This window comes from Nannobrachium achirus (assembly GCF_963921795.1).
Source record: "Nannobrachium achirus genome assembly, chromosome: 18".
Taxonomy (NCBI): domain Eukaryota; kingdom Metazoa; phylum Chordata; class Actinopteri; order Myctophiformes; family Myctophidae; genus Nannobrachium; species Nannobrachium achirus.
This window is the reverse complement of record NC_137825.1, coordinates 21,429,929-21,444,976: the sequence shown is the minus strand read 5'-3', so window position 1 is coordinate 21,444,976 and position 15,048 is coordinate 21,429,929. Positions and strand designations below refer to the sequence as shown.

The window sequence follows — 15,048 nt, the reverse complement described above, 5'->3', positions numbered from 1 at the left end:
CCCGTCCTTTGACTCGAATCGCGTCTTGAGCCGCGGTTTCACGTCTTGAGCCGCGGGAGCTCCGTCCTGGACACAAAGCTGCGTCTTGAAGGCTATTTAAGCACGGACGCGTCATCAAACGCGTCATCAGACGCGTCTCAGACGTGGACGCAGAGAGTCCACGGTTCTTGCTGAATAAAACACATGTTGAAAAGCTCTGTTCCGCCATTACACAACACCACGTAAACAATGATCGATTCCGGTGAAGGACGCGATGACGTCAGACCGAAAGTGTTTAAGCTATGGACTTCTGGCCTTCAAAATAAGAGACTGGCCGTTTATGGAGCCAGCGAATGCCTGGGGGGTGCAGTGCACCCCCTGCACCCCCATAAAGTCCGCCCATGGTCAAGCAATGAAACTATATGGAATCTATGAAAAGGTTCTCATCTCTCTCTCTCAAGCAAGGGGTTCTTGGTCTGAAAACGCTGAAGACTCCTGCTGTAGAGATACTCCTGGTCAAACAATGTTACACAATCACAAGCTGCTCAGTCAAATTTGTACTTTCATTAAGGTGCTGGAGTGCTTGTTTTTTTTACTGAGTAAGAATTCAAAAGTCCATGCTTTTTAAAATACTTAAAAGGGATATTTCACTTTCAAACAACGTTTGAAATATCAGAGGAAATAATACCTGGGCACTTCAGAAAAACTACCCAAATAAAAATACTGGAGCACTCGACTAGCCTCCACGTTCTTTATTTTGCAAGGGGTGACCGACGTTGTCTTGGTATAGTGGCCAGGTGGTTAGAAAGTGTAGCTCTGTTTTCACCACTACACAGGTATATCCTTGCCTGATTTCAGACTCAGCTAAAGCTTGAGTCTGACATTGTGCCCTGTTTGAGCGATTTCTGGAGGGGAGGGACTTTGCCCGCACGGATTGGTTATTTGTTAAACCCACCCCCACCCCCTGCACTAATTGGAGGAGCCGTCATTTTGGCTCCAGAAATCACTTATTATGAACACAATTCCAGACCAGAGAAACAGTCCACTCTGAGAGTGGGCGGGTCTATGGGCTGGAACCAGGCTAGGTATATCCACCAATTTCAATGCATTGCTGTATTGAAATTTAGAACATTTCCCCAAACATGCAAATACATTTAAGACATTTATTTTTGAAATGATAGTCCACTGAGTATCCAAAATGTTATTTTATTTCACTTTCAAATAAAATAAACATAAAAAACACGCATTAGGACATTCTAATGCCTGAGGGTCCGTGATTTTTCCATTATTCTTTACACATTTTATATACTTTTCAATGTTTATTTTATTTAAAAGTGAAATATCCCTTTTAGTACAGTACTCAAGTGAATGTAATTTCAGGGGTTGACACTAAGTTCTCAGAGGCTCTTGCCCGTCGGGCAAGTACAGGTCATGTTCTGCTTGCCCAAAGGTCATGCCTACTTAATCGAAAAGTAAATCGGCCACTATAAAATGATAGCAAGATTTAAATTTCTTTTTTTTTTAAATTAATTTTGTTTTCAATAAATAAAAATAGCCGCTCTACATATAAATTCATAGGCTATTATATGTATTTTGTCATTTCCAATATATTAGCGGTCTCTAATCTCCTAATCCAGGGGTCTTCAACAGGGGGTCCGGGACCCCTAGGGGGTCCTCAGAGTTACAACAGGGGGTCCTCCAAATCTTTGAGTGATAGAACTTGTTTTTTCCCCCTTTTTTATATTAACCACTTGAACCCTAGCCTCCATATTCCGAGAACTTTAGCCAAAAATAGCAGATCTACAAGCTCACAACGCCTCGCGCTGTGAGCTTGTAGATCGGCTATTTTCGGCAAAGAGCTTTGGTGTTGAGGGGAAAAAGAGCAGACTAAGACTAAGACTAAGACTACAGAGTGAAAGGTCAAGTTTATTAAGTATTGACGGTTCAAGTGGTTAAATATCTGAAAAGACAAATTGACATGAATCCAAAATACACTGATGATTGTGCTGTCAAACAATGAAACTATATGGAATCTATGAACAGGTTGTGGGGGTCCCTGCTTCATCTCTCTCTCAACTAAGGGGTCCTTGGCCTGAAAACGTTGAAGACCCCTGTCCTAATCTATGGGCCCCCCTCACAGCAGTACAGGGCCCTTTTGATCTGAAAACCCATGCGGAATAAGGTCTAATTTCGCCCCTGGCCTTAGTGTCAATGCCTGAACAATGTACTTCCAACCACCACTGGTCAGCAATCAAACAGTCTCTCAAGGGCTCCCCACGGAACAACACCTTAAGATGAAGGTACCTTCAGTATCGCTGGGTGGGGGAGAGCAATCTTCACTTTCTCATCCTTCCCCACCAGGATGGAAGCCACGATCTGACAGGCATAGGATCTGTCAAAGAAGGTGTCTTTCAGGGTCAACAGATAGGCTCCTAGGAGGCAACAACACACAGTATGTAAGGCCCAAGTGCTCCCCCTTCAGGCAGAGAACAGAAAATGCTTTCAGTCAACAATCAATGAATATTCTTTTAAATGAAATGCAGCACTGTGGCTTTGGGACTTGTCTTTCATTTGTACTTTCAAAGCACACAGTGGGAGCTGCTGGGTGCACATTAGTCTGCTTTGGTCTGACTGGCTGCGGAACGCCGCTGTGCCACATAATTCCTACCTGTCAAGAAGTCCTGAATGGCAGCAATAAGAGGCTCGCCATTTCTTGGAGTCACAAGGTTGGCTTTTGTCTGGGGAGAAAAAGGTTCCATGTCAGAACAGCTGTCGATGCTGCTAAGATAATAACACTTAGCAATTTCATTGGCGATTAAGTGAGCTTTGAGATCTTACAATGTGTCACGACACGGTTTGTGAGCTTGTCTATTTCCAACGAAGATATTTAATGTACATGTAGACTAGAGCAAAAACACAAAAGTTATCGGTACTGTATAGAGCAGTGGCTCTCAACCTGTGGGTCGGGACCCCCAAATTATTTTGGGGGGTACCAAGATGTTTTGCTAGATGTCAACATTGTGTTCTCACTCAACAGTAAAGGCCAACATACAGTATAAGTGTATACAGTGTATTTTCTGCACATTTCTAAAGTGTCAATTTAAGGACTTTAAAGACCTTTTTAGTACCTCTGGTCAAACATTGGTAAAATTGTCAAATATTAGAGGCAGAAATTGTAAAAATAGTGTGAGCATGTAGATCTGCTATTTTCACAATGGAATAGACAGTCCAACTAAATGTAATGCCAACTCCTACAATTCCATGTGCTTGTACAGGGTTGCAGTTGGTGTGCAGTTCAAATATGATTATTTTGGGAGTTGCAGCCTGAGCAGGGGGCTCTTCAACAGGGGGTTCGGGGCCCATAACGTACCCCCATCAGCACCAGGGCCTCGGCCTTGGCCTCCTCCGTCTGAGGCAGGTGGAGGTTCATCTCGTCGCCGTCAAAGTCAGCGTTGTACGGCGTGCACACGCACTCGTTGAAGCGGAAGGTCCTGTGAGGCTTCACTACGGCCTGTGGATTTGTGGCACACAGCAATGAACAGCCAGCCAGTCAGTGGTTCTAAGTGGAATAAACTCAATAAAGCTAAATAAAACAACAGAGAATGGGATGATGACATAATATCATTACTTACACCAGCAGAGCGCGCAAGTACTGCATTCGGCTGCGGATGCATGTCGTTGTCTGTATTTGTTTAAAGGGGCACTCCACCACTTTTTAACCTATCTTCATATAATAGGTCCTCACTAATGTTCATGATAAAATATCACAATTTTTTCTACTCAGTTTGGGTCTCATAGGAGAGCTGTGGGTGGGTCAAATCCTTCTACCGGTGACATCATCAATGGGAAATGCAAGCTAATAGAAACTGCAGGCTTTCTATTCCTGAAAAAGTTGCAATGTTAAAGTGGAAGCCATTGTTCTCGTGATAATAAAAATCGAAATATTTTTTTTCAAAAATATATATATATTTTTTTTGTCAAACGATGATGTCACCGGTAGAAGGATTTGACAGCTCTCCTATAAGACCCAGACTGAATAGAAAATCACACTCGTGTGAACTGAGCGGTGGTGTGTGTGTGTGTGTGTGTGTGTGTGTGTGTGTGTGTGTGTGTGTGTGTGTGTGTGTGTGTGTGTGCAACAGCGCCCCTCCCTTAACATGTGTGGTCAGAAAAGGTTACTGCAGGGCCAGGCTACGGACACGGAGACATACATACAGACAGACAAACAGACAAACAGACAGACAGACAGACCCACACACACGGCCACGTATAGGAGCGTTGTGACCACCGCTCAAAAAAATTGTGTTATTTTATTATGAACATTAGTGAGGACCTATATGAAGACAGGTTGAAAAGTGGTGAACTACTCCTTTAAGCCCGTGGCCCAATCAGGGACCAGCATTTCTGGCAACGTCATCATTAACAGCCAATGAGGGACCAGCATTCCTGGTGATGCCAGTGGTGATGTCACTGGCATCGCCAGTGCTGATGCCAGTGGTGAGCGCACCTCATGGCACGCTCTGCTGGCAGACAAGTAGGCCAAAATCACAGATTGAGGCTTTAACCTTTGACTTTTGTGACAATTCTGAGACCGTTCATGTTCATGGGAGATGCTGCTGAACCTGTATGCTAGTGTGACCACTTCAAATACTTAAAAAACATAACAGATAACCGCAAAGAGCTCATAGAAGCTATTTTCCATGTGCGATTCAATAGAAGACATGCAAATAACAAATCAGTCCTTGCGAATGAGAACTTTAATCCATGGGTTCTCAAACTTTCATTTGAAAGATCCCCATTACAGACCTGCAAGGGTCTATTTTCAAAAAAGATATTCCCAAAAAAGCAAGCATTTTCATGAATTAAAGATATTCCATATATTTCCATAACCAGTGCTTATCAAGAAGTAGTGAAAATAGCAGATCTACAAGCTCACGTGGCGCAAAGTGACACGTTGTGAGCTTGTAGATCTGCTATTTTCACTAGTTTGGGTCGCGGGCAAATGTCTAATCTCTCTTTTGGGGTCACGACTTGAAAGTTTGGGAACCAGTGCACTACAGCAAGGAGCTTACGATGTGGGCCATGATGCTGAGCTTGTGCAGAGACGGCTGTCGGTTGAACAGCACGATGTCTCCGTCGATCATGTGTCGCTCGACCACGTCACCAAACCTCAGCTCCTGGGCCATCTTCTCACGGTTGCCGTATTTCAGAAACCTAATGAAAAGACGAGTCCATATTTATTGGTAAAGATTACGTTAAAGAGAAGTGATTATATAAACATAACTAGAAATACTGTTCCTTCGAAACAGTGTGGGCTCGATTCCAACCCAACAAATAGGATACTTTAAGGTACTGTAAGGTACAGTACCCTACAGTATTGTACTGTACCTTACTATACTGTACTGCACCTTACTGTACTGTACTGTACTGTACTGTAACTTACTGTACTTTACTGTACTCTACTGTACTTTACCTTACTGTACTTTACTGTACTCTACTGTAACTTACTGTACTTTACTGTACTCTACTGTACCTTACTGTACTGTACTTTACTGTACTCTACTGTACCTTACTGTACTGTACCTTACTGTACTGTACCTTACTGTACTGTACTTAACTGTACTCTACTGTACCTTACTGTACTATACTGTACTGTACTCTACTATGCCGTACTGTAACTTACTGTACTGTACTCTACTGTACCTTACTATACTGTACTTTACTGTACTCTACTGTACCTTACTGTACTCTACTGTACTTTACTGTACTCGACTGTACCTTACTGTACTGTATTGTACTTTACTGTACTGTACTTTACTGTACACTACTGTATCTTGCTGTACCTTACTGTGCTGTACGTTACTGTACTTTACTGTACTTTACTGTACACTACTGTACTGTACTGTACCTTACAGTACTGTACTTTACTGTACTCTGCTGTACCTTACTGTACTTTACTGTACTCTACTGTAACTTACTGTACCTTACTGTACTGTACTTTACTCTACTCTACTGTACTGTACCTTACTGTACTTTACTGTACTCTACTGTACCTTACTGTACTGTACTTTACTGTACTCTACTGTACCTTACTGTACTATACTGTACTGTACTCTACTGTGCCGTACTGTACCTTACTGTACTGTACTCTACTGTACCTTACTATACTGTACTTTACTGTACTCTACTGTACCTTACTGTACTCTACTGTACTTTACTGTACTCTACTGTACCTTACTGTACTGTATTGTACTTTACTGTACCTTACTGTACTGTACTCTACTGTACCTTTCTGTACTGTACCTTTCTGTACCTTACTGTACTTTACTGTACTCTACTGAACCTTACTGTACTTTTACTGTACTCTACTGAACCTTACTGTACTGTACATATTCTATGTGTTCTAGATCTACATTTTTGATTCTGTGTTTGGGAACCAGCAACTGTCAAATGGACTCCAACTGTAGTGGAGTATATTGAGTGCATATACATATTGGCTAACAATCCCAGATCACATCTGTCCTCCACTATGTCTATAACCAAGGCGTTCTTCTATGTGGCCACTCCAGACTGAGGAGTGGAGCATGGCTTTTATTGTGTTTGTGGATCTGACTTGGAAATGCATTGGTTTTGATATCTCCCTGACAACCAACAACAACCACTAATATGGCTGACTGTCCCTGCGGGCTCTAGGATATATGGCTATGGGATTTACATCCCATCGCCCGGACTTGATTCTTGATCACAGCTGTGTAATCAGTAGAGTGGAGAGGGACATTTATTTATAGTTTTAACTATAACTATAGTTTTATACATCACACAGCTTAGATATTTGGATCAAATCAGAGAGCAGACCTGTGTGAACGCATTGATATAAATAGCATATCTGAAGTGTGAATATTGCAGCCACAGCGCCTTAATATAAACATGGGTCCCTTTCCTCACTAAACCCATTGGAAATGCATTGGGTGCTTAAAGTTAAACATTTTTATTTTTTTATAATTATACTACAAAACATTTCAAAAAGAAAAATACACGCACACTTGTCCTCAGTAAGCTGAACACATAAAAATTTGAATGGTGTTGAAAGGTGTAAGCGTTTAAGAGATGAAGCGCGCCAAAGTTTTGAGGATACTGACTAGTATAGAAATAAATAATGAAGATAACATACGTGTGCTCGCCTTCCAGGCGAGCCCACAATTATGCAATGTTTCAGGAAAAGAACACTTTCATCATTTGACAAAAGGCTCACCGTTTCATTTGTGTGAAGCGCTGCTGGATGAAGTTGGCTCCAGGGTGGAGGTCAGGACCGTTACGGACCAGTTTCCTCAACATTTCCAGATTTGCTTTATTCACCTGGAAGAGCAGTACTGTAAGTCAGGAGTCTTCAACAAGGGGTCTCCAGAGTTACTACAGGGGGGCCTCCACATCTTTGTGTGATAGAAACCTGTTTTTAAATATATTAACCACTTGAACCCTAGTGTCCATATTCGGAGAACTTTAGCCAAAAATAGCAGATCTACAAGCTCACAACGCCTGCGAGGCATTGTGAGCTTGTAGATCGTCTATTTTCGGTTTGGTGTAGATGGGAAAAAGAGCACACTAAGTACAGAGTGAAAGGTCAAGATTATTATGTATTGACACTTCAAGTGGTTAAATATCTGAAAACACAAATTGACATGAATCCAAAATACACTGACGATTGAGCTGTCAAACGATGAAACTATATGGAATCTCTGAAAAGGTTGTGGGGGTCCCTGCTTCATCTCTCTCTCAACTAAGGGGTCCTTGGCCTGAAAACGTTGAAGACCCCTGCTGTAGGTTTTAGCACAGATTCTAGTATATTCTAGGTCCTCCAATACAATTCTGTGTACAATGTGCATGCAACAGCCTTGTTTATTTCAGACCCAGGGAGATCCATATCACAGTTACAATGCAATAAAACAGCAATACAAAAATATAAATATATACAAAAATAAAAGCTAAATGTACCGAGAACAGCAGCACGCTCTTTTAGATTGCATTCATTTAGTGTGTTGGGCAATATGTTCCTCAAACAACAAAATACTTACTTTCTCTGGATAAGTCAGGATTTTGGCTACATGCACAGGCACAGCCACCTCATCGATCCTCAGGTTTGGGTCTGGAGAGATCACCGTTCTCCCAGAGAAGTCCACTCTCTTTCCCGAGAGGTTTCCTCTGAATCGCCCTGCCAAAATGTAATTGTCAATATATCAAACTATAATCTTTATTATATAGCTCATTCTTTTATTAATATCTAAAATAAAAGAGCAGTGATGCGATCGGACACCCAAAGAACCATACCTTTGGACATATATCTCTAAATAATCACTTAATGCCCATTTTATACTTCCGTCACACAAGGATGTTCTTTGGTGAAAATAGCCGCTCCCGACACATTGTGAGCTTGTAAATTGGCTTGTATTATTTTACGCCTGTAATGACAGTTGCACCTTGTTTTCCCTTCAGTCTCTGGACGAAGCCCCGGGTCCACTTCTTGGGAGCCATGTTGAGGGGGATTCCAGAGAGCTCACTGTTGATGTAGAGAGCACACTGCAGCTGCAGGAAGTCCCAGTCCTCCATGATCATCTGGGTCTTTGCTCCTGTCATACGATGCTACGTGAGGATAGAGGCATTAGCATAATAATAATAATAATAATATCTCCAATGTATTATCGCTTTTCTGAGTACCCAGAGAATAAAACAACTTCATTAGGGGTAAAACACCAAGACTAAGGAATAAAACAATAATGTGCAATATTGCATAAATGGTTATTATCATTGTATTGACAGGGTCAAAATCAGAGAGGTCTCCATCGAGGGGACTTGATAGCCAAGTGGTTAAGATACACACCAGCTGGATCATTACATTTTAATAACTTGTAACACATTAACAATTATTAATGGAATTCCCCATTACTCAGAGTGTAAAAATACAGGTCCATTTGGTTCCATTTGTACACTCTGAGTTACAGACCTGTGAGAGTCAATTTGGAAGGAACCCCCTCAAGTCCCTGGACCCCACTTTGAGAGTCACTGCCCCAGATTTGTTTGTGTGCAGATTGGTATAGGGGGAAGGAAGAAACGGCATAGGTTCATCTCTATCAGACACCAACCTTCTTGATGACATCGTTGAGGAAGATGATCTCGGTGAGCTTCATGGTGAGGTCGTCCTCGTTGGTGCCCGACTTGAGGTCACTGATGACGGAGGGGCGGATGCAGAGCGGCGGCACCAGGAGGCGTGTGAGGATCAGGTCGGCGGGCTTCCCCGCCTCGGGGTTCATCAGCAGCAGAGGGATGTCCTCTGCGGGGATCCTCTTGAACATGTTCAGCACTATCAGAGGGCTCAGGTTCTCCTGGAGAAGGAACCAACAAGATGAATGTTTTTCTGGAGGTCCCGTGGCAACAAGTGGAATCTCTAGCCACGTTTGGAGGCATGGAAGGCTAAAGTCTATCATATCTATAGTCTATAACAGGTTTCCCCAATTAGTTTTCCCCAAGGGCCGAATTATGTCTAGGGTACCAAGCCGAGGGCCACAACATTGCAGGGGGCGACGGTGGCGTTCCCGCTACTCCAACTATCGTCGTTGTCGGGTGAAAATCTTTTATGTCCAAAACCGTTGATGATTCAAACTAGTGAAAACAGCCGATCTACAAGCACACCGCAAGGCGTTGTGTGCTCGTAGATCTGCTGTTTTCACTACTTGTGAGACGGCCTTGTATGATGAAGCAGGGCTTTACTTTGCTAAAGAACGTACAAATTTGGAGATACAAGGTTTCCACCCGACAACGACGATATACTAGTGTTGTTGCTGCTCTTATACCACCATTATTACTGAGGTTGGTGGGGGCCAGACAGTAGCCCCCCGTGGGCCGCAAATGGCCCACGGGCCGCCTATTGGGGAACCCTGGTCTATAATAAAATAAAATTCAGAGTATAAATAATCAGGTGAGGTCTCAGGTTCAATCCCCTCTAGTCTACAACCTACAGATCAATCTCAGAAAATGTGAATATTTTGTATAAAAAAGCATTGCAGATGCCATAGCACCCCAAATCATAACTGACTTCGGAAACTTCCCACTGGACTTCAAGCTACTCTGACTTCAGAGAAGGTTGACAGACATTTCTCTAGTATAAATCCTTGTTTTGAGTGGTCTCGTGTAATATTGTAATATTTTGAAATGTGGACTTTTGATATTCATGAGCTGTATGCCATTAAAAAAAAATCAAAATTTTATATATAAAAAAAAAAATGCAATGTATCTAGAATATATGAAAGTTTCAAGAAATATATGAACGTTTCAAGAATATTTACTTTTACAAAATATTCTAATTTTCTTGATTTATCTGTATATAGCCACCCTTGAGCAACACACACAAACCGGGGACATGTCTCACCGCTAACAGTGGCAACACTTCCATAGAGGTAGGGTAAGAGATAGGGTTAGTGTCGAAATGGAGACGTGTCGGAATGCAGACATGTAACCACAAAAGCCCTACCCGTTCATGCCATGTGAGGTGCTCTAAATGCCTAAAGTATGAACCAACTTAATCGTCCTATTATAGGTTGATTACAAAGAATCATGGGTTTACTTTAAATAACATGACACAGCTCAGAATGAATGCATGTAGTTAGTTTACCTGTGCCTTGGTGAGCAAACCCTCCACTTCCTTGTTGTGCTCTATGGCGATGTCAAATGACTGGATGAAATCCGACACAAACGGATCCACCACCTTCTTGGTGGTTTTATACTTCTCGTGGAGGATCTTTAACAAGCCACACTTTTTCACCGGTCCTAAACACATTAATTAAAGGGAAGATGACTCAGACATTTGGGCAATCCAATTAGACAGCAAAATGTCAGTGTGAAATCTTCAAATGCCAAAAAGTTGTTTACCATTGAAAGCGTTGCAGTTTAGACAGATTGTCCTTTTGCGGCATTTGTCAGAGATCTTTTTCTTCATGCCTCGCTTTTGGAGGTAGGCCAGGTTGGGCCTTTTCAAGACATCCATGAATTGGAGTTTTTCAGGCGTTGTCAGCATGATGTGGGAACATGTCTTACAGATCATCTAGAGAAGATAACAGGGAGGTTTGAATTAGAGTGGCACAAGTAATGGATTTAATTGTAACGATTATTATGTACAATGTCAATTGTCTAGAATTGTCTTCAAAACAAACATCTGCAAATTCCATCAAATAGTCATGCATATAAAATGTATAAATAAATACACTATAATCAGAACAAATCAAACAATTAACATAAACAATAACAACAACAAAACATTGGGCGTTATACTTGCCTGTAGGATTCCTATGATGGCTTTGAAATAGCCCACATGGAAGCATGGCAGCTCCAGGTCCAGGTAGCCATAATGTCCTAAACAATCTGCCAGATTCTTGAAACACGTCTCACAGGGACGGTCTTTCTCACTGGTGCCCTACAGGAACATACATGGAAGTTTAAGTCACAATCCTTGTGTTCAGAACTGGTTCTGTAGTAGTGTAGATAGAACATCACCATTTACAGACAACTCATGTGGCTTTCATTACAGTAGATAATGCTACGGTCACTTGGAGCTTGACAATGCAATGTATAAGTATAAGTACAGTATAAGTAAATAAGGTCAGAAATGCTTATTGTCAGTATCCCTGTTTCACAATGCGCTAGACTCCTGAGAAATGGCTTGCTGAGGTGGAGCGCAACACCTACCATCAGCTCCCAGTACTGACCGCACAACTTATACCCAAGCCGTGCTACTCAGGGATTGATTGAATCGATTGATTGATTAAAGACTTTATTAGAAGTTGCTAGAAATGGCAAAAATACGCAGATATAAAAATAAAAATACGCTCATATTGTATGCTGAGTTGACGGTGCACAGGATCTAACCTATGACCTTGCATGTTTGCAATGTATATAAGCTAGCTTCTTGGTAGTACAGTGTGATTGAATTACCTGTATGCTCAATACAAGGGCTATTACAGTATGTACTATGTAGTCTATATTTATTCTAACTCTGAGACAGCCTGTTTATCGCATTTTGGCCAATACTTGCTCATGACATCTCTTGCTCTCAGCTGACCACAAAAGGTGTGTGTGTGTGTGTGTGTGTGTGTGTGTGTGTGTGTGTGTGTGTGTGTGTGTGCGTGCGTGCGTGCGTGCGTGCGTGCGTGCGTGCGTAGATGTATAGACATAAACCATATCCGACCATGCGGTGGTGGTGGTCCAACACCCCATAGGGCAGTGGGGTGTGTATATTATATTACCATGCGGTGGTCCAGCACCCCATAGGGCAGTGGGGTGTGTATATATATGTTACAGTATGTTCAAGAAACCAGTAAAAGTTGTCAAGGAGCACTCGTTTTGACGTTCACCACACACTAATCACCACCAGATGGCGACGTCAGCCACTGGATAAGAGAGTTACGTCACGCTTTGAACTCGCCGCAGACCGGAAGTGTTTACTCTTTATTTACTAGCCTAGCCTAGCCTAGCCTAGCCTAGCCTAGCCTAGCCTAGCCTAGCCATTAGCTCCATTGTAGTCACTTGGACAGGGCGTTTAACGTGCGCTTGCCCAGGCCTTACGGCCTGGGCATAAATATAACGATTGCATTCACCACGGCTTCGTAACTCGCGCGGCGCTCCGCCGGCCGCGCGGCCCTGGCCGTGACCAAGGTCCGCTGGCCTTCGCGCCGCTTGGGGCTTCGTGGACCCAGGGGGGCCTCGTAACTCGTTTGGGCTTCGTGGATACAGGGGGGCTTCGGTAGCCGCTCGCAGTGTCGTGGACAATAGAGCGGCGCACCGCCTGGAATACGTTGTTGTGGCGACCGCTTGCTCCGCCCCGTGCCGCATCACGAGTGCTCCGCGTCTCGAATGTGCTGGTTCTCTTATATCCGGTGACATATATATGTACTGTATGTATAGATATTACCATGCGGTGGTCCAGCACCCCATAGGGCAGTGGGGTGTGTCTGGTGTCCTGGCTGTACAGGTTCTTGCTGACCACCTGGATGTGAGCCTGCTGCCGCATCTGCTCTGCAGACTTCATCCCAAAGCAGATGTGGCTTCTGTGGTAGGGAGGGAGAGGACACACAGATAATGGGATTAACCAAAAAAAAACACTGTATGTTTCTATGATCAGTGGTGCTCAAACTTTTGTCATGTCAAGGACCCCTATAATTATGTATTTGACTGCAGACACCCATCTCAAAATATTTAGTTCCAGGGACCCCAGAAGCAAAAATAGCAGATCAGATCTATAAGCTCGCAGCGTGGCACTCGTGCCGTGCTGTGAGGTTGTATATCTGCCATTTTAAGTATAAAATAATTTCCCCCCACCATCTCAAAATATTGTTCCAGGTACCAAGAGAAAGAAAGATTTTAGTAAATGGAAACAAGCGATCTGGGCTTTTTTGGGTTATCCTTTTTAGCTTTGTTGCAACTATACCTCTGTACATTTTTCAAACTGTTAAAGATGGGTTGTCATGATTTTGTTTCCCCCTAAAACATGATGATCAGGTATTATGATTATACGAGGAAGAAGGTTTTTTCCAAAAAAAGTGTACAGAAAGTGTACAGCTACACACCAGTTCATTAGGTATGCCTGGTTGTCAGGTGGGTGGTGACCCAGCTGAAGTTAGCCACACCCACATACAGTGTTGGGTGTATGGTAAAAGGGGAGGGGTTGATTTTATGATGTCATTAACTCAGTGTTTTTCAGTTGGGCCTTTTAACTGAGGCTTTCAGGAAGTAACCAAATATACACAGGGAAGGCAAATTTGCACATTATAACTCCACCCCGTGGTCTATTAGAGTAATGTTAACTTCATAGACACACACAAAACCAAAAAAGTACAAAACTATGGCACCACCTCTCAAAATGAGGGGTGTTTCCAAATGGACACCTACACAGGTCTGTACCTGAATAATACATTTCCCAACACTGGTTACAGGTACGTCTATAACTCTTGAAATTAAAAAGGTTTGAGAAGCGCCACTGGGATTAAGAATGCGTGGGATTATTTTAGCCATGGATGAAGACTGTTATAGGTGTATTTGATCAATTCTGATATTTGCATATAGATGTGCAAATATCAAAATCAATAGTCAGGTGGGTTAGTGCCCACGTCTCTGGTGCCCAGTTGTCTAGGTGCCCACATGTCCCTAGTGCCCCGTTGTCCAGGTGCCCGCAGTTGTCCAGGTGCCCACATGTCACTAGTGCAGCCCCACTGTCTAGAAGACAATGGGTTCACTAGGTACCATCCCGAGTGCTCCGTTGTCCAGATGCCCACATCTATGGTTCCCATTTGTTCAGAGGTGCCCACATGTCCCTAGTGCCCACATGTCTCTATAGTGCCCAGATGGTTTGTTTGGTGCCCAGATATCTCTTGTGCCAAGTTGGTTTTGGTGCCCTGGCCTGTGCCCACCTGACCCGTTACCCTATGGAATGTCTTTATCCAAAGTTGCATCATGCAAGGGTTATCTGAACCAAACGTGGGACGTTCTTTGATGATGTAAATGCTCCTCCAATCCATTGCATGACGGTTGCCGACAAGAACAGATCAACAATCCCGCGTTGTTGACTTGTTCTTGTTGGCAAGCGCATTTGTTAAACCAACCAAGCAAGCTAATGTTGTTGGCTTATTTATCTAGTTATCCATCCTCTCATTGCTGCTGTGATGTTTTTTTACTCACATTTTCTTCGCCACGTCTGTCTCTCTGAACTGCTCCTTCACCATGTTTGCAGTGTGGCTTTGACACTAAACAGAGAAACCACTGTTGTATTTTATTTGTATTTGTTTGAGGAAAACCCTGTCACATTTTAAACGTTTTATTAATGCCACACGCTGCTAGAACGCCGCTACGCCAGCAGCCATACTGTGTGTTGTTGATGATGATGATAGACACGTGTGATGATCAGACCAACGACAACAACAAAGAGTGCACCCAGGAGCGCTGGCTCGACCCTTGTCGATTCAGTGCTGCCACCTAGCGAATAGGCTCTGTGCACATGGCTATGGTCACTGGCCAGTAACAGAGTTGTAA

The 15,048-nt window shown here is 43.0% G+C and overlaps 1 protein-coding gene across 1 annotated transcript in view; it reads right to left on the bottom strand.

Moving 5' to 3' along the window:
- polr3a (polymerase (RNA) III (DNA directed) polypeptide A) overlaps positions 1-14,838 on the bottom strand; it is a 63,679-nt gene extending 48,841 nt beyond the window's left edge. The window contains exons 1-13 of the mRNA XM_080748037.1: positions 14,698-14,838; positions 12,935-13,070; positions 11,303-11,440; positions 10,900-11,071; positions 10,643-10,797; positions 9,117-9,356; positions 8,454-8,616; positions 8,052-8,188; positions 7,232-7,335; positions 5,052-5,193; positions 3,350-3,490; positions 2,648-2,717; positions 2,284-2,411 (exon numbers count right to left, since the gene is read on the bottom strand). Coding sequence (XP_080604163.1) covers positions 2,284-2,411; positions 2,648-2,717; positions 3,350-3,490; positions 5,052-5,193; positions 7,232-7,335; positions 8,052-8,188; positions 8,454-8,616; positions 9,117-9,356; positions 10,643-10,797; positions 10,900-11,071; positions 11,303-11,440; positions 12,935-13,070; positions 14,698-14,741 — 1,770 coding nt within the window. The 5' untranslated portion in view covers positions 14,742-14,838. The remainder of the gene's footprint in view (positions 1-2,283; positions 2,412-2,647; positions 2,718-3,349; positions 3,491-5,051; positions 5,194-7,231; positions 7,336-8,051; positions 8,189-8,453; positions 8,617-9,116; positions 9,357-10,642; positions 10,798-10,899; positions 11,072-11,302; positions 11,441-12,934; positions 13,071-14,697) is intronic.
- Positions 14,839-15,048: the final 210 nt, after the last annotated feature.